The 25078-nt window shown below is 34.7% G+C and overlaps 1 protein-coding gene across 1 annotated transcript; it reads left to right on the top strand.

The window, feature by feature from the left end:
* The first annotated feature begins 617 nt into the window (after positions 1-617).
* On the top strand, positions 618-24867 carry S6kII (Ribosomal protein S6 kinase II). Its single transcript, XM_085941837.1, has 13 exons — positions 618-776; positions 11589-11852; positions 12650-12835; positions 12925-13206; positions 13773-13927; positions 14189-14407; positions 15876-16031; positions 16519-16656; positions 18253-18459; positions 19423-19622; positions 21370-21467; positions 22159-22329; positions 22876-24867. Exons 1-13 carry the CDS (start codon positions 720-722, stop codon positions 23077-23079), a joined length of 2337 nt encoding a protein of 778 aa, XP_085797963.1. The 5' UTR covers positions 618-719; the 3' UTR covers positions 23080-24867.
* The last annotated feature ends 211 nt before the right edge of the window (positions 24868-25078 follow it).

Raw genomic sequence — 25078 nt, 5'->3', positions numbered from 1 at the left:
TCGTCACGCCTACAGTTGAAAATTATTTGCCGTTTCACTGATGCGTCACCTTAAGGGGGAGAGGCATGCCAGGAGAGGCAGCTAGCGGAAATATACGAAGCTGGCAATTTGAGAAAATTTTTGATAATTATTTACAATTTCAACTGTATTAATCAATAAATATGTATCTGAAAACATTAAAAAGATTTTTTTTAAGTCAAAGATAAAAATATAGGTAATTATTGTAAAAAAATGTACTTAATTAAATGTGATTTTTTTGCTATAATTGATTTTGTTGGTATAAGGATCCCCCTTAATGGTCAGTTTTCCAGAAAAGCTTTTGTTAGGACGTAAGTATTTATATTATTTTTAATTATTATCTGTGTTGGAATTATTTCGAGTAAAATACCTACCTATCAATTGTAAAAACTTGTCGAAGATAATATCGTATTTTTATTTAGAACTCTTTAATCGTTTGAGGTTCGTATGAGGTCTATCAACCCATTCTAATTACACCACTATTCACCAATATTTTGAGAATACCCAACTATAACTGTTGAGGAGTGAAATAATACCAGTTTAAAGTATTGACATTTCGATACTGTTGACACATTCCTATTGCGTTATTCTTTTTTTTTAGTCTATGAGTCTATGGATGGCGGCCTTGACGTGCATATTGTGAGCTCGTCTTGTGATTTCCTTTTAAGTGTAGGCAGACTTTTCATTTTGTTGACAAGATTATGCCATTGGCAAACTCAGTAGATCCATGGCAGGTCCAAAATATCGGCGAGAGCGTGGTACGTTAACTAAACCTTTCTATATAAACATAAACAAATTACCAGTTGCTTTTCCTCACTCCTCATAATATGTATTATTTCATATTTTTTAAATAATAACACTAATCCGTACATACCTTTCGATTATTTATTGACTCATAATCCGTCAGACGTAAACAAAACGTCAAATTTATTTTTAAAATATCAAATTAATTAATGGAATATTTACAGAATCGTATGAGAAAAATGTAGTGTTCATTGAAGGAAAAACGCATAAAATATTATTTTTATCCATTTTAATCTACCTACGAATGGGCGTTTCGCGGTTAGACGGAATGATATCATAAACCCCGATAAGTTTAGAAATGTAATTTTCCGAATTCACACGCCTTTCTATTTCTCATCGCATTACAAGTAGGTACCTACGTAGATTCGTAGAACATAGTGACGTTTGATAAATAATAATAATCAATTCATTGATTACAATATTCAAACTGTCCCTGTATATTAAGTATGTAGGTAATAAAATAAATAATAGGTAATGAATAAGGAAGTTTTACACACCAATTACCTACCTACTATGAGTAATAATGTATGAAGAGGGCACCCAAAAGATACAATTTTATTATTGACCACTTTAGAAATATTATAAAATTATTTATGTTTTTTGTTCGTAAAAGATCTTGAAAAAATATATTTCATTAAATTGTTTATTTGTACAATCAATTGAAAACATAACGAAATAATAATAATTATGACTTTTACATTAAAAGAGAAACCACAATATTAGTAACCACAAATTTCAATTATTGGCCACTCAAATCTTACAGGTACCTTCTACTTAAACAGTATTGTTATTCATTAATTACATAATCAACTATAAAACCCAGTGTGAAATATTGTTTCGGTAACTTCATTATTATAAATAAATACACTACTTATTATATCGTAAAAAATTAGGCTAGCTGATAACAGAAAATAGTTTTTAGAATCAATTATTGACCACTGTCATATATATTATAATATATACTATACTTATATACTTAGCCGGCTCGCACATCATAACTCGCCTCGTCTGTGACACAGCCATCAGTCAAACCTTTTAGGAATGTTGAGGAATGTTGCATAGTTGGCCATGCACATATCGTCACTGTTCTGGCAGAAGACACTAATTCGAAAAAAATACATATTGAGTTAATTATACCAAAATGTTCCTTATTTCAAACTTTACCATCTGGAAAAACACACTAATTTTTATAAAATATACATTTACCTAAAAACAGTTTTCTGCAAACGCACTAAATGAAAAATTACGAAATGTTGCCTGGAAATAACAACTAATTGAGTTAGTGTTTTCTGCCAGGACCATTTTTGCTTTTCACCTTATACTGGCAAGCGACTTAGTGTCTATATTCTCCACAATTCTACAACAATATTATGATCTGAGAGATTGACAGAGCCTGATTAGCAATTATAAATATTGCTTTTAATCATCATAGTACTTTTATTTATACATTTATTATTTTATAATCAAAATCGACAACAAGCCACTGATGTATAAAATACATTAAAAAGATTATTTACATGTAGTCCAGGTGCGTTACCTAACAAGCCGTATACATAATCATAGAGACATACTTTTGTGATTTGTCTACTTGAAATGATAGTATACACGAAAGGTTATGGTACCAGGTCGGGAAGTGGTCGTGACTCCCAATCCTCACCTCCGTAACTTGGTACTTGATGAGAATCCCGCGCGTACATCGGATTCGTCGGAATCATATAAAGTTTGTTTTGCAATTTGTCTACCTGAGACGATAGTACATATGCACGAAAAGATATAGCAACATGCCAAGGAGTCGACGTGGCTCTCACTCCTCACATCCTCGATGGGCACCGCGAACGCACCTCTGATTCACCTGCACAATATGATATACCTACACGGTCTATTTTGTAATTCGTCTACCTAAGACGATAGCAAGTAATACACGAAAAGTCACGGTAGCAGCATCGGAAGTAGTCGTGAATCCAACTCCTCACTACTTACCTTGGAACTACAATTACACTGTGTGAGCATCTTAGTTTCGTATGTATATGAGAGATGCAGTATGACTTTGTATATTATTTAACGCTGGCCATTGTCAAGAATATAGGCATGGTGCCATTGTATCCAGCCAGTGTATTGGTTACTTTGGTGTTAGCATCATTCTTCTTCTTCATAGTAGGAACCTCATGGCCGAAGGTCGTGACTCATATGGGCTCCACCCCTCTGTACACCCAACTTCGTGTTCAAATTAACTACGAATTTAATATGTGCTTCTACTAACAAAGCTCACGTGACTCTTCTAACATGAAAGACGCAATTGTTTCATTTGTGATATATCTACCCGAGGCAATAGGAAACCAGGAAAGTCATGTTTCCAGTCGTAGAAGTGGTCATGCCTTTCACGAATCACCACGTAACTTGACTACATGCACATGGTTGATTTTCTATTAAGCCACTGCTGAAACACTTTTTCGTAATAATTATGAGAGATGCAATTTATTTTATGATTCGTCTGCAAGAGCCATATGCACAGTGACGTCCCGTGGGGGTAGGCAGATTGAGTGTCGCTTGGGGGCGGCAGTTACCCGAAGAGCGGACAATCGAGGAGAATCATTAGGTATATATAGAAATAGCTACCTAAACTTAGTTATAACGGAAATATCTTTCCTTAAAAAAAATCAGCTCACTGGTTGGAAACAAAGTGTATTCATAATTACTAAAAAGGTTTAATAGGACTGTAATTTTTTGCCGGGTTCGCGATGTCTCGCGATGCCTAGTTTACTTCCGTTGTCTTTGGACGTCACGTCCTTGCGCACATGCGCAGATTAGCGAATTGCATTTGAATTATAGGTAGGTACCTACATACTTACATACCCTAATTTTAAAAAAATCCAAATATTTTTGCCAGTCATTCGCGAGCTTTGGAAGTTGTTACGTGTATTTTAAAATGTATCTGAAACCGTGGACTCACAATATTTTTTGTCTATTGAAGTAGACATGTATTTAAATTAGATTTAGTGGTATAGGTATTGTTAGTAATGTATCCATACAACACATTTCTTAGATATTGGTGTCATGAAAGGATGATAAAAAAAACGGTAGGTATAAAAAAAATGAGGCGGCTTTTCGGCACTGCTTAGGGGCGGCATTTTGTCTTGGAACGTCACTGCATATGCAGTAACTCAATTGATATTTTCTGGGACAACAAGGTGTCTGTAGGTGGATGTATTTTCGATGAAATTGTTTGCCAAGTGAAGCTGGGCTGAAAAACTTTTGACCGTCTGAATAATGTCTTCAAAAATGACCCGTGCCTTAAGCGCAAAATGTTAAACCAGTGTGTGCTTCCCGTAATTACAAGTGCGTGTGAAACATGGACCCTAAGTAAAGGAAACACCGAGAAACTTATAGTAGCACAGCGTGGTATAGAGAGGCTGCTGGGCATAACGCGAAATGACCAAAAAGCGGAATGATTGTATACGAGAACAGACAAGGGTTTGCGATGTAATAGTGTTCTCTAAAAACCACAAATGGAAATGGGATGGATACATAGCTCGAAAAAGGGACAACCGATGGACAAATGTAGTCATCCAGTGGTACCCAAGAGGTACAAAACGTCCGCAAAATAGACCTATAGGCCGCTGGATCGATGAAATGGTTAAGTACTGCGGAAGTACGTGGCAACGCAACGCACAGGACAGAGAGAAGTGGAATCAGCTTGGAGAGGGCTTCATCCAGCAGTGTATTGATTCAGACTGATGATGATGACTCTAACGATGCTACTTTTTCACCAATGATAGTTACTCTGAAATTCCCTTAATTAATATGTCTTCTACAAGTCACTATTTACACATGTACCTACTTATAATCTCTACGCTCTATAAGAATATACTATTGCAGTATGTATCTATCTCCTTTTTTTTATAAAAATACCTAGATAATTTTACGTACTAAAATTTTTCCCTAAAACTATGACAATGGCTTGAGAATATTCTGCATTTTTCTCCTGGCAGAAAACACTAAATAACACTTAGTGTAATCAGTACCGCTTAAAAAGACAAAATGTGTTCTGGCAAAAAACACTAATTCGTTTTTTTCTAAACAAATAAGAAAATAAACATAAAAAAAGAAAATTTTACTTTTTTTTAACTTTAACATTCTTAATAAATAAACAGTCTTTATTTTAAAGTCATCATTTTTACGATTACTTAATAAACTCACATGATAGACCATTTCAAACATTTTAAAAACTTCAAAGTCAAATTACTCGAAACTAGTATTCTCGAATTAGTGTTTTCTGCCAGAACAGAGACGATATGAGCCTAGCGACAATGACGATTGCAACCTCTCGAATCCTCAAAGTCGACAAAAAAATGAAACGCCAAACAAAAATGCCATCAGACACCGAAACAGCGATTATTATGTATTGAGCGCAGAAACCTTCTAAAGTATAACTATATTTCAATCTCTTGAACAAAGTAAATATTGGTTCGCTCGTCTGTGATTTTGTAGGAGATATGGTGATCTTTGAATTAAAATGGCCAACTCATAGCGGTTTGCGCAGGCGTAACTGCAACACTGACGGCGAGCGAATGTAGGCTGAGTCGCATGCAATTTGTTGCTAGCGACAGCAGCTGTTTTTTTTTTTTTTAATTAAAATGTCATTCCAGCAGTGTATGAAGGTCCATAAGATAACGATTACGTCACATTGACGTATTTGACATGTTGCAGACGAGACGAGTGAAGATTTATAATTTTCTGCACCAGCGCATCTATTCTATACACAAGACTGCCATCGGCAGTTATCGAGGGTAGTTTTTCAAATTTTTGTATCAAAGTATTAGCACTTATTGTAAAAATTACAATAAGTTAGTTGTAATTGTTACAATAAATGCTATGTTTTAACAGCACTTCTCTTGACTGTGCTAAATTTTACAGCGATATAGTTAGTTTTGACTGTTTAGACGGCTAACTTATTGTAACAATTATAATACTTCGATACAAACATATGAAAAAATACCCTCGATAGCTGCCGATAGCAGTCTCGTGTATAGAATAGATGCGCAGATAATTGAATTAGATACCTTTAAACAGTAGTAGGTACTTATATCTTTACAATAATTATAGCAAAATCTTACTTGTTACATGAGTATGATTGAACAGTCAGAAAAGGTACTAAATTTATGTACGTGTAATTGACAAAGGGATGCTTTCTGAGCCAATATAATAACGAGACAATTGCTTCCTAATCGTACCAAAATGAATTGTTACTGCAAATAGTCAATTGGCATGAGTCAATCTAGTTATTTTTAAAACTGTGCCATGGAGATCTACTAAAAAGCATTTCCCATGACAGAAAAATGTATCCTTCCAAATAATCTGGTTGACTATTCATAATGATAAATGTTTATTTACGATGTACTTGAATACAGAGATTGTATCCTTCATGCAATATAATAAAACTTCTAATAAATAATATTAGAATGAAACATTTTTTGTCAGGTCGGTCATACATTATGAAATCGCACATCTCATCTCTCATTGGCAGGACGTCAGATTATCTTGTTTGAAACCATTTTTTTGCTGAAGGAAGCTGGCTCAGAGACATTAAATAATACAAAGATGTCAAAATATGAAGTGTGAACTTGGAATGTCACAGACATGGCCCCCACAAAGGGGGGGCTGACAGGACTCTAGCCTGGGGGCCCGGAATGGTGGGTTGACCTGATAATTGAGATAAACACACATCACAAATTTGCCCTAATGCGGGAAAAAGTCGTCTGCGGCGCTATTTTATTTACAGAGTTTTAACATTTTAAAATGTCTAGTTCTGTGATGTAATATTTGATTATTGTGTGTCGATATTCGACAACTCCATGATTCAAATGGATTTATTCAACAATACAAAAAAATCGCTAAAAATACACGGAATACCTTTAATTTTATCTGAAACAACATTTAGAAAACAATTCTGTAAAAAGTCTCACTGCCTTTAACTCTAGCGATAGGTAGGGGGGCCCGCTTCAAGATGTGGGGGTCATGGTCACAGCTCATGAATAATTAATAATTAGTACCACATAATGAGATGAGACGAGGCCTATGATAAGAAAGTATTTTGAAAGGAAACATTAATCTATTCTTTAATGCTATTTAACATTACGTTACCTTACTTTGAAAAGGTTCTAACTGACATTTTGGCCTAAAATGACTTTTTGGTATGAAAAGGTTCCATTAGCCATATTATATCATATACAGTCATTTCAGAGTCATCTATTGTCAAATATGGGAATTAGCAGTATGCCGGAGTTCTATCTACATGTCTTTTTATATTCAAAATATGACCATTCCAAATTTCAAACGCTCGTAGCTCAAAACATGGTCAAGTGCAATTAGAACCTTTTCAAAGTAAGGTAACGATTATGTAATTTCGTAAATGCCAACAAACATGGAGCAACATGAAAATTAACCATGGGCCAGATCTATCAATGATTATTATATACCGAAACTTTCACAGTGGTTTGCATGACATAATATGCTTATCCCTATCTCTGATGTATGTAAGATTGTGCGATCTACCAGTTGGTTAACATGTCTTTTGAATCATAAATTTATTTTTCAATTAGATATGGCTTAGTTTATATTTTTTTTTACAACAAATTCATATAAACTTAAATTTTTGAGTACTTTTATCTTATCTTTTCAAAAACATGTTCGCATTCCTTGGATAAATATATACCCACCTGTTAACTGGTTTATATCTTATCCATTATAATGTAAATAAGAAACTAATGTCAGTTAACTAAAATTTGCGCCTATGTTTGAGGTATCAACGGATACCAATTTTGCTTTTCGACTTATTTGGCTGATGATCTACGAACTCAAATAGTATCTTTGATTTTAAAAGTCAATTTCAAAGATTGTTTGTCTATTAGAATTGAGGTGCTGTCCTGTCGAGCATGTAAACTTGTCCAAACAGATTTTTAATTTCAATTAAACTTTCCTGAAATTAATTTAAGTTAAATCTTGCTGCAGTTGATTAATAAAAGGCGAAAGGGTTAAAGGAGTATAAATGACGTCATGTAAAAAGTGAGTTGGGGCAGTTTTAACTTCACATAGTAATGTATGAAATAGGATTTAATCATGTCACTACTTTCTATAGTCTATACCTATAGAGTAGAAGCATTTTATTCCTAACATTGGATTACACTCCATGAACTTCAGTATCTAATTAATTGTAGTGACTAGAGGTGAGTTGGAAATACTGTCACCAGTTTGTGTACTCAAGTATCGGATGAAACTACCCATACTCAGTACGTGTGGCCCAATAAACTTGTTCCAAAAAACTTGTGATGATATCATCGCGAGTCGCTGGCTAGTTGGTAGACTTTCAATACTATTGACATTAAATGCGCGCGAGCGAGGTAGCACTTGAATACATTTAATTTATTAGTCTATGCATGCGAATGACATCATCTTATGTATGAACAAATAGGTCATAAATTTTCTGTAGCAGCATATTATTCCCTCGGAAATGTGGTGAGGTGACTGAGGTGACGTTGTTTACAATAAAAAAATCATTGTTATTCATTTTATATTAACAAGAATATTATAACATAAAAACAACTCATAAATTTAAAATGTGTTTTAATTTTATAATAAATGGGACATTTCGAAAAGCTCAGCTCAGTGTATTTATAGCGATTCTATTGAAGCCGATATTTCAAATACTAATATGGAGTTAAGTTTTAGTTCCAGTTTAGTACGAGACTTATATCGCATACGCACGACAACCGTTCTATATAGTATTCCAAATACTAGTAAGTATTTTGGAACAAGTTTTGATACTAAGTATTTTTTTATACTGGTAATAAGTATACTTAGTCTTCAAAATCAACCAGTTTTCCCGCCTCTGGTAGTGACCCTTCAGATTTTTGTTTTTTTTACGAGAAATGGATATTAGCTACTTGCTCAACCTATTAGATTCATACTCTGACTTATACACAAATTAAAAAACAATATGTGTATTTTCCAGACCCAGGATTCGAACCTGGGACCCGCGATATTATAAGCCGCTCGGCCATCGTGGGTTCATGTATTTACATGACATGAAACATAAGCATAAACAAAAATAAGTAAAACAATGAAAATTGCCACTCCATTTAACTGCTCATGACACATTGTTGTTTTTTGAAAGTTTTTAATCTTATTCATTACGCAGTTGGGTGCTTTTTTTCCATCTGCTACACTACAGGCATGGGTTAAAAAAATAACACGATTAATTATATTATGCACTGCCAAAGGGTATTTTTTCTAAAAGACTTGAAAATTGAGGCTACTAAGTTATGAGGCCAGTATCGGTTGCCCATCCTTCCCCATCTGATATGGCCCCAGTATAAAGAAGTATGTAGCCTGAGTATACCCTATTTCAAGTATTCATAAAACAGCGTCCACCCAAACTCTCCCTCGGACATGTGGAATGTATCGATTTCATTGTATACCGTTATTGCCCTCAGTTAGCATCACCAATGGCAGGTTAGGTTAGGTTAGGTTAGGTGTAGCACACGTGGAAAATAAACAACTGATGCTTCCAATTTCTTAGATAGCTATCGGAGACGCACATCAACACTAGCAAGAAGCTATAATTGTTTACCCCCGTTTATCATGACGCGTTCATCCCTTTATATGAGAATTATATTTAGTTGTTCCTAGACTCATCTAAATATATTTTCTTCTTACTGATCAAAAAAAACTTGATTTGCATAAAATCAACATCTCTGTTTGTTATGGTTTTCCGAGAATCTTTCTTAAATACATCCGTTCATGTATTTAATTTAAGCTGTATCTTGAACTGGATACGCATATTAGCTATAACATTTTATTTTACCTTGTATAGGTATATAAAATATAATCATTTTATTTTACGCCGTCAGTATAAATCCATGAAGTGTCAATAATGAATATTCACACCAAATTACAGAATGTAGGTATCTAAAAATATCACTTCCATGTTATATTATCAAGTAATAGCATGCATATTCTTGGAAACAATGTTATCTTTACTATCTACAAATGTGGTAAACTAGATTTTATGAAAATATATCAACACCAATGGCGACTTATTGGGCATGTACGATTATATCAAAAGAATAATAATTTACACTTCCACAATCCACAGTGATCTATCTATGTGTTATAATTTCTATGTATGGCGTGAATATGTTGATGTCTAAAAACATCAATTCTCAAGACAGCTATTTATTCATTTGGCTTTCTGTGGTAATTCAGATTATATGTTTTTGGTTTAAAATGTTTGTAAATTCTCAACAAACTAAAATTTAAAAACATTCCTGTTTTACCACAGAAAATCAACGTTACAAATAGTTGCCCTGAAAATTGATGTTTTTGACTGACTTATCAACATATTCATGCCGTACACCAGTGGTTTACAAACTTTATCTTACAACGCCTCCCTTTAAAAAAAACCTAATCTCGGCGCCTCCCCTCTCCCTTTATTCCATTAAATAATTTACATTTTTACGTCTATAAATGTACTAGTACAAAAAATGAAAAAATAACTTAATTAAGAAAAAACAAGGTTTTTATCGCACCGTGAGTGTAAAACCAAGGTATTTGCAAATTTTTCAATTTCGAGAATAAATGCAAAACAACTGCAAAAGTCGTGAACTTGATAATGTAAAAGTGAAGTAACTGAAAGAACATGCAATATAATGTAGATATAAACCAAATATTATGTTTTTTTTTAGAAACTCAATTTCTCCTAACAAAACGAAGACTTCAAACCCTAATATATCCAACATATTATGTCTTTTGCGCCTGGTTTTACACTCACGGTGCGATATATTCATTTTTAAATTTATTTGTTTTTCATGCGATTGATGTACTTATTTATTAGCACAAAGTGCTTTTTTTCCACTAAATTGGCCTGCATTGATTTATTCACTCAATTTTATCCAAATAGACAAGTTTAGCAATAAAGTTATCGTTCCTGAACAAATTTGTCTCTTCAATATGATTTGACCATTTTATATCATTCTTTCATGAGATAGCTAGCGCACTTCACAGTAGTATAGAAGTGAGGTATAATAAAATTAGTCTCCATATCTTCAGACAGGTTTTCAAACAACCTTTTATATGACTGATTTTGTGTAGTTTTTAACTAGCGGCTGTTTTATGAGTTATGCACTTGCAAACTGCAAACCTGTGGCTACTTGTGTAAAACTTTTCGCGCCTCCCTAAGCAGAATATGTTTAATTTTTAAAAAATATTATTTATTATATTTCTTCAAAGTGCAGAATTAATTACCAATGTTCTTATAAATATTTGTTATCATAGACCCGTTAATTTTGTAGGTATTATTCAGCCATTATGTGGGTAAATAGTGAAAAGGGATGAGTGTACAACGGTTGTGTGTGCACGCAGATTTAGCCACTAGTGGTCTAATAGAGAAACAACTTGTTTCTGACAAAGCAAAGTTATTTTGTTTACTGATTATATACCTTAATACGAAAGGCTAGCAGTATTAAATTAATGTATCTTATTATATTATTTTAACTATCGACGTTGCCAAGTCAATAAAAAGATATATGAATAATGAAAATACTGTAGATATAACTTAAAAAATCTAATAATTTTGATCGTAGAAAGCAACGATTTTTGCACGTCCGGGTGTCTCCATTAACCTGAAAAAAATTTAAACCTCTTTGGAAACACACGACCTGACACTTTGTGGATTCCACCTTCTCTGTATGACTTTTGTGTTTTCCTGGCAGTGTGCTTCGTCATCCCAGTCGGCGGAGAGCCTGCAGATGGCCATAGACGGGGAGTCGACTACGGGCACCGAGTCATCGAGTGCGGCCGACCACGACTCGGCGGAACATGAAATCGAACTGCGGGAGGTGATCAAAGAGGGGCACGACAAGGCCGATCCTTCCCAGTTTGAACTACTCAAAGTCCTCGGGGAAGGCTCTTTTGGGAAAGTCTTCCTCGTCCGAAAGGTCTTCGGTTTGGATACCGGAACACTTTACGCCATGAAGGTATCAAATTCACTCGCCTTCATTGAAGTTATAAATTTTTATTTTTATTAATCTTATATTAACTTATTAACCTCACTTAGAGTTTTTGCATATATGATAAATAATTTTGCATGAATAGCGATTGTATTAGTATCTTAATCGGTAAAGCTCACTGCCAACATTCTGACAGATACGGTTTTTGGTTGCTTTGGTTGTTCTAAAGTAAATTATGTAGAATATTTCCGTGTAGCCGGAGAATTAAAATTTTGTATGCGTGTTATTGGGGCGATAGCGCATTCTGTTAAAATTAGGAGCGGTCCAAACGTGGGGTCCCAATATTTATTCTTCAATATTATTTTAACAAATATCAATTACAAATGACAAAATGTCTTGATATTAAGTTAAGTCGACCCCGGTGTACTGAGCAAAATAAAAGCCTTCAAATATGACAATATTCAAAATATATTTTAATCTCTATTTAACATATTCTGTGGTTATAATTGTACCTACTTGTTGATTCAATGTGCTACAGTTACTCCTAGCCTCGTCGCTCATACAAAATTGACTCAACTGATACATGGTCATAAATTAAAACAGCCGACAATGTTACAACTACCTTCCGCGCGCACAGGTGGAACCATGTCAGGACAGTGAGTCATGCGGCTAGCCGAAACGAAACGTGTTGCTGTTTAAAAGAGTTTATATGTGCAACCGGGTTTACTTCAATATCTTTCTATTTTCAGACACTTGACCCCTCAGTTAGTATTTTGAAAATCTATTTTTCTTTAAATTAAACATTTGTCAATTTTACATTCCAGGTTCTGAGGAAAGCGACTTTAAAAGTGCGCGATAGAGAAAGGACTAAAATGGAACGTAACATACTAGTCGACATGGGACATCCGTTTATTGTTAAACTGCACTATGCTTTTCAGACTGCAGGAAAACTATATCTTATATTAGATTTCTTAAGAGGCGGAGATCTATTTTCTCGTTTAAGCAAAGAGGTAATACCGATATCGATGCAGACTATTTATTTCAATGGGACAGACCGGTTTGATTTGACTTTAATTTAAATCATCTGTTTTTATTTCAGGTTATGTTTACCGAAGAAGATGTCAAATTTTATCTGGCCGAGTTGGCTCTGGCTTTAAACCACGTGCATTCCCTGGGCATTATATATCGTGATCTTAAGCCTGAAAATATTCTACTCGATCAAGACGGGCACATTGCTCTGACGGATTTCGGCTTGTCGAAACTTCCTCAGAACGACAAAGCTTACAGTTTCTGCGGCACTGTGGAGTACATGGCGCCAGAGGTCGTCAACAGACGAGGCCATTCTTTTGCAGCCGATTGGTGGTCCTTCGGCGTGTTGATGGTAATATCCATTGATTCATCTTCAAATAACGAGACTCCGTCTTTTATTATTCGGCATTGGGCAACATTGGTTAGCTATCATATAAATTCTATGCAGATGTTTATTTTTGAATAGATAGAACCCATCCTCGTGAACACAACAACTAAAACCGAGACCCACATAAAGTAGTAGGAAAAATGGATAACCGAGAAACTTTAATAATGCTATGATTTTAGCAACAATGATAATGTGATACATATATTCTTTTAATAATCAATTTAATAAAAATATCTTCATGGTATAACCGTTAACCACAACTGCACTCATTTCTTATACTGATTGTAAGGGATGTTCATCTCGGCAATTGCTTTCATCAAAAATGTGTGACACTCCCATCTACCGCTGATCTCTGTGAGTACTCACACCTTCCGGCTACTACTACGTGTCTGGTAAGGTACCGCCGTGATGCGAAACGGCAAACATGTGGCTTAGACATGTACATGTGACCGGTAGCCATGTTTGTGCCAGGTGTAAATCTCAAATATCAACGGTGTCATTCGTGGACTACATTTTTTTTTCCATTTCAGTTTGAAATGTTGACGGGCAATTTACCATTCCACGGGGCAACCAGACACGATACTATGACTCAGATTTTAAAAGCCAAACTCGGCATGCCGACTAACCTTAGTGAAGAAGCTCAATCACTGCTCAGAGCCTTGTTCAAACGGAATCCTCACAATAGGTAATATATCCCTTCTTTTATGAATAATTATATTTGTCCTATGCAGGGGTTACCAAACTTTTTTGTTTCACAAGCGCCCTTTGTGTATCAGGATTTTTTTACGGCTGATTTTGGCCGCCTAGGATTAAGCGTCACTATAGGCCACACATGTGCTTAAACGAATATGAAAAATATAATGATGCAGAAATTATATTTCTTTTGGTCCGTTTGCTGATATGGTGTTTTGTGATGAAGTATATGAAAATAGTATAACCATTGCAGACTGGGAGCGGGTCCGAAAGGAATCGAAGACATTAAGAAACATGAGTTCTTCGCCACCATCGACTGGGTGTCGCTGCTGGAGAAGAGGACGCGCCCTCCTTTCAGGCCGGCTGTTTCCAGAGCAGACGACGCTTTCTACTTTGATTCGGAGTTCACTTGCCGAACTCCCAGAGACTCTCCCGGAGTGCCCGCCTCTGCCAACGCTCACGAGCTTTTCAGGTAATTATTAGTGCTATGGTTATCGTACCGGTCTCTTATAATATTTTCCAACACTGATTATTAATGACGAACCGGCATATGTGATTATTCTTTCTTTTTCAATTGACCGAGTTGTCTGAGCCTCTATTGATGAACTATGTACACCATAGGATGATACTCTGTTGTCTATTTAATTCCATTAGATCTAGATTTACCAATATGAATGTTGGATGAATGAGGGTGCCGCATCCACATGCGACATTCATTATTTTTTATACTGTGATGTGATAAGTTCCATATTTGAACATTGAACAATTATATTATTTTACTATATGTTTATAAAAGGAAGCTTTTTCTCTTGCGTAAAATGGTAACAAAAAAATAAGTAGGTATTCAAAAAAAGAAACAAATGTTTTAAATCATAAAACATTTTTAAACTCTGAGTATAAAGGTTCAAATACATTATGTGCACGTCGCATACTGTCACATGCTGTCAAGTCCTATGGTTTCGTCATTCTGTAGAATATTTTGAATGATCGCTATCTCTATAAATTCAATGATGGAGAGTGCCAACTCTAATGTATTAGTATTTTTAATAAAATTATTATTCATTATTCACGCTAATTTCAATTAATTTAACAGTTTCTACATGTGCGTACGTTGAAATTACTTGCGATATTTTGAATAGAACCCAACCTGCAAACCATAGAATATAGATAATAGATAATAATTTAATAGAAAATCATAATCATAATATATTTGAACTTTCATGCACTAGAAGATATACAGTCGAACTCGGTTATTACGATCACAGATATAGCGAGATCTCGGATGTAACGAGGAAACATTCGTTGATATTTTAGTTTATGATTTTCTCCATACATTTATTCACTTTTAAAACGAACTACTTATCGGTTATACCGAGCTAAAATATGGTCAAAAATTTTCTTAAAACTGTTAATGTGTCGACCGTTTAAAAACATATCGACCCTAAGCAATAAAATCCGACCAAACAGGATGCTGCCGGAATCAGATTACATTTATGACACTAGTTAAGTGTCTAAGTACCTACCTAATTGGTGTTTTCGCCGACAATATTGAAAAAAAATCCAAGGTTCGTGAAGTAAGTAGTTCATTCATTATAAGCGTTCATTACAATAAACAACTTCTTTTGTAGTTTATGAATGCCATGCTTGTTTCGGGGAAAAATTCTAATTGTGTATTTTTGTTTGAATTGCAACTTTTTGTGTTATGTGACCGCTCATTTAAAAATACCTATTCTCTGATATAACGAGTAACGCTTATAACAAGCAAATTCAGTCGGTCCCATCTTCCTCGTAATAACAAGTTCGACTGTAGTATGAAAAAAAAAACAAAAGATGTACGCGTCTAATAAGTCTCCTCGTAGAATGTTCAGGAAATTTATCCAAGTATGTTTTGGAAAGTTGCAAATCAATTGTTTTTAATATTATTATTCATTTTGTTTCAGGGGATTCAGTTTTATAGCTCCTTGTTTGTTAGAAGACGAAGGCGACAAGACTGTGGTGAACCAGCCCGTCAGTCAGGCTCCTCCCGCCACCAATCCTAGTCAAGAAATCTTTTGGAACGGCGCCATCAATAGAAATCTCTTCTTTGATGAATATAGGTACAATTTGTTGTAGCTTTTTTTTGTTTTGCCACGTCAGTATTGTCCATTATGGCAACAAACGGTTCCTGTTTATATAGCTTTTGAAGCTTTTAGATTGAACTCAAGTATTTGAATGATATTATATAGAGGGATTTAATATTAACTTCTTGTAATACAACACTTCATGGCAATTCCAGAATGTGTTAATATTCTATACGTTGACACATTGAAAGATGGTGACTATAAACAAGGCTCTTGACTTTTCTTTGTAATGTTCGTGTGACATTGAAATTACGCTTGTGACACTAATGCAAATCGTTTTTATGTCAACGTAGCTTTTAGCCTTTATATCCCCTTTTTAGCTTCACTTTCACATTATTTATTTATTTTTCCACGCCTCTGACTCGACTGAATTGAGACATGAATTGAGATATGTTGGATAGATACAGGTGACTTGTTTCCAAAAATAATAAGAGTTTTTTCAATTTTTAATTATTTTTTCCAGATTATTGGGAGAGTTGGGAAATGGATCGTTCTCTGTGTGTCGACTCTGTGAACACAAAATGAGCAAGATTCAATATGCTGTCAAAATCATCGACAGAACTGTTTATGATCCTAGAGAAGAGATTGAAATTTTATTAAGGTTTGCTATTTTATTTATCACCTATTCACCAATCCTGGGAGAACCTTGAGGCCAATAATTTTCACATTTTCATGCACATAATATAAATAGAGTTACATGCTGGATAATTTATGGCCCCCAACTATAGTAACGGAATTCAAAAACACTTAGATAATAATATAATATTGAATGTAATTCATTTCTGATAGAGTACAATTGTATCAAATACCATTAATCTACTTAGCTAATTACAGCATAATTTTCAACTATGCAGCGAGTTCTTAATAATTAGTTGGTTTAACATTACTTCGACATTTTTGCATTTGACCCTTTGAATGTTTCACTCTTAATATGTAAGCACTGTGTCCCCGTTTAACTTTTAACTGTAGTGGTTTTTAAATAAATATTTCAAATTTCAATTTATTTTTATAACATATTGTAGACATTACAAATTATAAGTTTAAGACGTTCAAAACATGACATGAAACATTATTATAAAGAAAAAAGGTAATAAAAGCGATAAAAATGAAAATATAAATAGAGAACATAAAATAAACATACAAAAGCAGTGAAAATACAATTATACATCTATAGAAGCTCAAAGAAGTACACCGAGTTTGCTAACGAGACCCTATTTTAAGAATTTATAAAATCGCGTCCACCTAAACTCACCTCACGCAAGTGGAATATATCAACACCCGAAGCAATTTGGTTGAATATAGTTATCACCCTCCCAATTGGTATTACCAGTGGCAGGTTGGTTCTGCACCATGGGAGAATAAACAACTGATGCTCTCTATTTCTAAAATAGTTATCAGGGACACACTGGTCCACCCTGCCCAGAATGGCAGAGTTCTCATTTATACCTCGTATAAGTCTAAAAAAATACATAGCTTAATAAAGATCTCTTCTAAATTGCAGACTGCAGTATGTAAGTCAGTTGGATAAAGCCACGGATAGTATCCATACAACCTTAAGTAAAGGAGTCTCAAGAATACGCACCTGTTTTACAAAAGATGTTTTTATTTTTACAAATATTTTTAAGGTTTCCGAGATTTGTCATCTTTCAAAATGTAATAGTAATAGAAGCCTTATATGCAGAGGCTATTTTTATCAATGAAGTGTTCGTATTTTAGCTATTGACGTAATGTTGACGTATGTATTGAATAATATGCAGATAGTTTTGAAAGCTTTTCTGTAAAAATAGATTTAATTTGTTTCCCACTAGCATTTTCGTTAAGTAGGTATTTGCGATTTATTTATTCGTCAGATTTTTACACGATAACAAATGGCGGTAAACTAATTTATTGAAAGATACAAAATTCACATTTCATCAGCTGCGTTTATAAGAACTTTTCAACTGACTTTTTCAGGTTTTATAATGGTTTCGTTGTGGTTCTTTAAAAATAGAAAATATAAACAAAATAGCAGTCAAATAAAATTTAAAGAATTATGTATATAAGTATGCAAAAAAAAGAAAGATGCGGTATCGATTTCATTTCACTATACCACATATGTCCCGAATATCTTCTCATAACTAGGATACATCGAGGTCCCGTTAATGCACGACGATATTATCGATTGTCATGCTACCTGTATTGTTTTTTGCGTTTGCAGATACAGCCATCACCCGGGGATAGTGACTCTGCGAGGTGTGTACGAGGACAACAATCTGCTGCTGGTGGTGACAGAACTGCTGCGCGGCGGAGAGTTGTTGGAATACATTACGGAGCGGCGCCATCTCACCGAAAAGGAGGCACAGGACATCCTCCGACATGTCCTGCAGGCTGTCAACTATCTGCATCAGCACGGAGTCGTTCACAGGCAATTGCATCATTACTAAGCGAAGCTCTATTCCATTCCTAGCTAAATCATTTGTCATGCGACTGGAAGATTTATGCATTAATGGCACAATTCATCATGGCTTGGTAATCGAAATGAAAAAATATTAACAAACCATTAGGGTTGCGGTATTATAATTCATATCAAGTATAAGTGGGAAATTTTTATAAAACTTCAAATTTGTCACTTAAAAAAATTTAAATATGTAACAAGTTTTCAAAACATTAATTTTATCAAAGATTAGGGTCCGGATGCTTAGTCATACTTGCATAATAATATAAGTTATATGGCAGCAGATACTAGCTGTTTAATGACTAGTGATGCCACTAATCAGTGGAAAAATAAAGGCAAATCGAAGATAACACCCACGATGGCCACACGGCTTAAGCGTCGGCCTATAACGTCATGAGTCCCAGGTTCGAATCCTGGGTGTGGCAAGTACACATATTGTTTTTCAATTTGTGTATAAGTCAGAGTATGGACCTAATAGGTTGAGCAAGTGGCTGTGACATCGATTTCTCGTAAAAACCAAATCTGTTAATACAAACCTCCACTCTGTGGAGGCCCATATGATCTTATTAAGGATCAGACATGGTCGGAAGATAATTTTTACACTAAATGGTCACCGTCCTGGACCACGTCATATTGGTTTATCTCACTTGGCCATCTTCCGTTCTCTCCCATCATCCATCTGAACTATCGAACTTCACATACAATGCGATGCATTTATGAGAGTTACCATTGCTTATTAATAATCAATAGATACCGTTGCGATCACAGACTGAGTTGAAGGACGATCCAGCCACTTTTTAATATAATTCAATAATTAACCCATTGTGAATTTCTAAATGAGAACTCTTTCTTTGCACATTGCAGTAGGGTTGACTTAATATTCTATGAGGTTTTGATAGCAACATTTTTGGTCATTATAAATTTCCTTTGCAGGGACATTAAGCCTTCCAACATCCTGTTTTCGACGTCAGAGCGCAACCCCAATGACATCCGCCTGGTGGACTTTGGTCTGGCCAAGCAGCCGCGCGCTGAGAACGGTCTCCTCATGACTCCCTGTTACACTGCCAATTTTGTCGCCCCCGAGGTACTTAAGAGAGCCGGCTACGATGCCGCTTGTGATATTTGGAGCTTAGGTTTGTCTTCTTCTTTTTACTTTCACTACATTTAATTTCTCTGTACACACATGTGTATGATGATTCGAGTCCTTAAGAGTTTCACCTTTTCATCTTTTGAGAGATAAAATAAATAATTTTATGTAATTAAAGTCATATGGCCCCAAACCGATGGCTTTGTGACCTGGAAAAAGGGTAGACATATTATTGTTATGTTATTACCGTTCCTCTGTAGTATTAGGTTATCATGATGTTGGTGATTAGATTTGAAATAAGCCTCTATCTTTGACCGTGAAGGGCGACCTTCAAATTGTCCAAGCGTAAGGCCACAATGGCTGCATTTTGCTTTGCGGTGAGGAGTATGCAGTGTGCATATTGTTTGTACTTGTTTAATATGTATGCTGCACATCCCGCTCCGAAAAACGCTGCCCGCCATTTTGCCAGCGCCTCTATGCTTAAATTTTTCTTGATAAAAAAATTCTACAGGATAGTAAAATGCTGTACAGTAGAACCTCAATTATCTAGACTGATTGGGGATGAAGATAGTCCAGATGATGATAAATCTTGATAATTGAAAAATGATACGTTAATCTTTTTTTTATGGTATTAACAAAAAAATTCTATTTACGGATTATGAAATGTACGCGGGAAAAATATAAAAAAATTTTGATTTTTATTTATCGTTTACGATCAGCGCTGTGCCTACCAAATTTCCGGTTCTGTGTGTGTTAATGGGTCATAAAATGTCAGGATTATTTTTATTACCTTCATAAAATCAGTAATTTATGATGTTTTAAGAAAAGTCTGTCACAATTTTCAATGACTGGGTCTTGAAATAGTGTACATTATTACGATTTATTGAAAAAAAATTTATATGCCAGGACACTGAAATAATTTCGAATTACGAAATTCGAATTAAAGGTATGGTTTTATTATATGAAAATAATGTTCAAGAGACTTTTTTTTCGCGAAAATTTCGAATCACGGCGAATTTCGAATTATCCGTGTTCTTATTAACGAGGTTTTACTGTATTATTAATTTAATTTAACCCAATTTATATACTGCCGTACTAAGCACAGAGGCCGTAACTGACGTATTTAGGTATTTTCATGTTTTTAGATATTTGGATTCTGCAGAGTTTTTGTATAAGATCGGTGAATAAATCCAAGCCGTAACTGCTATAGTTACGGAGAAATCAAGGGTTTTAATAGCCGTATCTACGGAGTTTGAAAAATAACCTCGATAAATACTAAGCGATTTGGTTGTAACTATCATTTACTAAGGCATATTAGCCGTATCTGACATATATATGGCTAATATCAATACATAATAATAATAATAACATAAATCAAATTTTCAAGATATGTAAACAAATCTTAAACCAAAATTAACTATTATAGGCAAATAAAATAAATAAAAAGTTCCCCAGTATTAGCAGGAAAAGTAAAATAATATGAAAGCTCAGATCTCCCACTTGCCTAAAATGCAGATACGGCCTCTGTGCTTAGTACGGCAGTATAGTACTAATTCCACTTTTTTTTTATTAAATATTAATTCAGACCGGTTTTGTCCGTTTCAGAGGGACATTGTCAACAAAACAAAATTAATAAATGTGGATTTATCACTATAAAATTGTGTTTTATTTAATTAATAAATCTTGTTATTATATTTTTTTTGAAAATGTTATTTTGGGATATGAAACTGATAGTCATTGGTTCACAACATATTATTACTTTATCATTTTATGTGTTTTTCATTTCACTCAAGGTGTCCTGGCTTACATAATGCTTGCTGGGAAAACTCCCTTCGCTTCAACAGGGGATGATTCACCTGAAGCCATTTTGGCAAGAATCGAATCCGGAAAGGTACCTATAATATTTTTTAATAAAATATTTATTTTATATCATGTCCGATCCAAGAAGAGCATAATGTGATGGACCTCCACAGGGTGGAGGTTGTATTAACATATGTTTGTTTTAACGAGAAATGGATGTTAGTCACTCACTCAACCTATTAGGTCCAAACACATGGCCGTTACCCGCTCCGCCATCATAGAATATTAAACATTAATGACACATTAAGTCTTTTACTTTATGCAGCATGGAGAATAAATGGCTGTATGTAAAAATCACCATATAATATTTGGAATCTCAAAACGAGTCTGTTAACATACGCAAGATGTATGTACTGAAATTCGGTGGTCGTTAACCTTCAATAAAAACCCGACTATAAGATTAACTCATTTAGTGCTAACACCGCGACTGGCACGTTTGGAGTAATTGGCCATTAGATATAATTAACGTGTTATTTAAATGTAGTAATTAAAAGGTAATTAAAACGTTGGCAGTGATTGTGTTAAGGTCCAAATGCAAAAATGTCGCCGCTGAATTAATCTAAAAGCCCTTACAATGTTTCATTTACTCATGTCGATTTGAAATATATGTTAATGCTAATAGAAGCTATAGAAGAATGCTAATGAATTCCTTTGACGATGACAAATTCTTTGAATCACTTCTTTACCATACACTCAATGAAATAATTACGTTTGCGGTATAGGTGGAGATGAACAGTGGAGTGTGGACGAGTGTGAGTGCGGCGGGAAAAGCTGCGGTGAGTCGAGCGCTGCACGTGGATCCTGCCAGGCGGCCCACGGCTGCGCAGTTCCTCGACGACCCGTGGCTGTCCAAATCGGACCAGCATTCGCAACACAATACTGCAATTCGACAGGTGATTTTTCAATGAATATTTATTTAAGTATCTATCCGCAGTTACAGCTATTTTCTTTAAAGATTCGGCTCTAGTGGACAAATCTAATAGTATTCAGTTCTATAAAATCAAGAATCGGAACCCTGGTTCCGATTCTTGATTGACACATCAGGTGGAGCATATGGACACTCGGACACACATATGGATATTCAACCACATTAGAGAATAAACTTTTGTAAAACATTATGTCAAAATGATTCTTTTTTGGAATAACCGGCTCCAGTGTGAGTAAACTATCAATAATAATACAATAAAAATATTATAAAATTGAAATAAACTTTAGAATTTCTGGCGACTCCTCCATTTTGTGTTCTGAAAGTGTTCTGGTTCTGATTTTCAAGATTTGGAACCATGGATTCCCGTTCCATGTCCAAAATAATTAAGGGATTCTTTGGGTTCCAGGGTTCAGTTCCAGTTGCATTTCCAGCTCTGCTCACAATACAAATGTAGATGAACTAAATATAATTCATAATAATAATAATACGAAATATTAATTATGAATTGCAGGGTGGAGGTGGTGGTGGTGTACCGCAAGCCATACCGGAAGGAGTCTCCGGGCTGAGGCGAGCAGTGGACAAGACATTCCAAGTGATGAGCACTTCCCCTAAACAGGCGCAGAGCTTGGGGCCCGTTTCCCTCTCGCACCTTGCCCAGCGGAGAACCAAACCGCACTACACGGCACCCTCTTCCGGAAAAGCTACGCAAGTTTAACATCGACGGGACATCTTCTTCGTTTGTCACTGACCGTCACCCGCCGCTGGAGAGTTATCGAATTGTCACCGGTAGCCTTAAAATGTATACAGTAGTACAGATTCTTCCCGCATTTTAAACGAGTGCTATCTCCTTTTCTACTGCTGTCTTTATCGCCGGACTGTTCGCTCTTCGATCGGTCGGTTTCCTTGCAGCATAGAAATCGATAATTGTCAAATGTCACAATGAAGTGTGTCATAAAAAGATCCTCACCTGACTAAATGCGCGTTAGGATACTTACACGATGATGCTACAATCGTTGAATTGGGAGACTCTTGCGCATATTATGTAATCAAGCTAAGATTCATGTCGGAATTTCCGTATCTGCGGCAACTGAAAAAAATCATTCTGCGCTTCACTGTGTACATACCCTTACCTGTAATAGACCCTCTAGTACTTCCGAGTTCCAATCACCGTAGATATAGTTTTAGAACATCGAATAGTTGAATGTCATTGACAGAGTCTAATTTTGTATTTTAAAAATGTTATTCTCCTAAGAAAAGTACATACATATTACGGTGTATGTTTTTAAAACTACCTACTAGAATTTTATGCTCGAATTTCAATTTTGAAAGGCATCATGGCATAAATAAAGGAAATATTATTTTGTATCTAAGGATTTGTTCCTTTTTTGAATTTATAGATACATAGCTGAGGAGCTGAGAATTGAAACGGTCCGAGTTGAGTAAACCGACTTCATATAAGGCGGTTTCACATGCGAATCTTTTCTCACAAACTGCTAATTATTTTTTTATGTTACTTGTTCCACTTTTTATACAATTTTTTTGCAATTTTTCTGCTCCGTATTGATTTTAGCAGCTTGTCCAAATGGTACAGAGTTTTAGGTAAGTGAATCACGTCATTACCAATTGAATTCAAAGCATACGGACATGGTGGTATTTTAAAAGACTTGATGAGGATCGGTTGTTAGCCAATTGAACAACCCAATGGATCCCCCTGGATCTAAAGACATTGAAAAAATCCCATGTCTTTTATGTGGTTCCTTATATGAGGCATCTATTTCCTAAAACTGATAAGTCCAGAATGTCTAAATCTAACAAAAAATATTATGTATGTATTCAATGTGTACTTTTACACAATATGTAAAACTCATAACATGCCAAGAACATATGAAACATAAACAAATTGACTTGCAGAAACAAATTAATTAAAATCATACAAGTCAATGTCGGCATGTCCAATATTATTTTGCTTATATTCATTGGAATTAACAGGCATTTTGTGTCAATGGAAGATACAAGTAATCATTTATGCTTGAAACACAGAAGCGTCATTTAACACAAATATTGAAATGTGGACTTTTCGGTTTTTAAAAATATACGCCTTTGACATATTATTATGTTTTCAAATTAATTGTAGATATGTAATAATGGTTCAGTTTCTTAAAACAAATTTATATTACTTATTAGTACATAATATATGTTTTTAATTATTATTACTACCTGATTTCATGTGCAGTATTATTCTTTTTCTACTGATTGCTTTAAATAAAATAAATTAAATAATTGTGATACCAATCAATTTACATGACCGTTTATCGATTTTCCATTTTTTTTTTACTCCCACGTGTTGATGTTGAAAAAGATGTGACTGATTTGTGTTCAACATTGTGTATTTTAATAATTATTTTGATCAATATCAATGTAGAATTGTCAGATTGGGCTCCGCATACCCAACATTTCTGCTTGTAGTTGGGAACAGCATTCTTCAAGTTGTTCGAAGTTTTGTAAAAAAAAAACTACTTTCAAACAAAAAATTGAAGAAATCAAGTATCAAACAGTATTCCTATGTGTACCCACTAGCATTTTTGACTTTCGGATAACAAGGAATGCTAAGTGTGTCTGCCATCAATGTAAGGAATATAACTGACAGAACAAAAAATCATCACCATGTTTTTATTAATTGGACTTATGTAGAACTCCATTATAATGGCTTTGAA

Source organism: Rhyacophila brunnea, unplaced genomic scaffold (assembly GCF_057557595.1).
Source record: "Rhyacophila brunnea isolate RB1 unplaced genomic scaffold, BYU_Rbru_1.0 scaffold_14, whole genome shotgun sequence".
Lineage (NCBI taxonomy): Eukaryota > Metazoa > Arthropoda > Insecta > Trichoptera > Rhyacophilidae > Rhyacophila > Rhyacophila brunnea.
Note: the sequence above shows the minus strand (reverse complement) of the source record. Positions and strands in the feature narration are given on the sequence as shown.

Excerpts from the sequence above, each read along its gene's own strand:
- S6kII (XM_085941837.1), top strand. The coding sequence starts at position 720 with ATGCCATTGGCAAACTCAGTAGATCCATGGCAGGTCCAAAATATCGGC. Across the intron at positions 12,836-12,924 it reads TTTCTCGTTTAAGCAAAGAG|GTTATGTTTACCGAAGAAGA; the intron begins GTAATACCGATA and ends TTTTTATTTCAG. Across the intron at positions 19,623-21,369 it reads TTGTGATATTTGGAGCTTAG|GTGTCCTGGCTTACATAATG; the intron begins GTTTGTCTTCTT and ends ATTTCACTCAAG.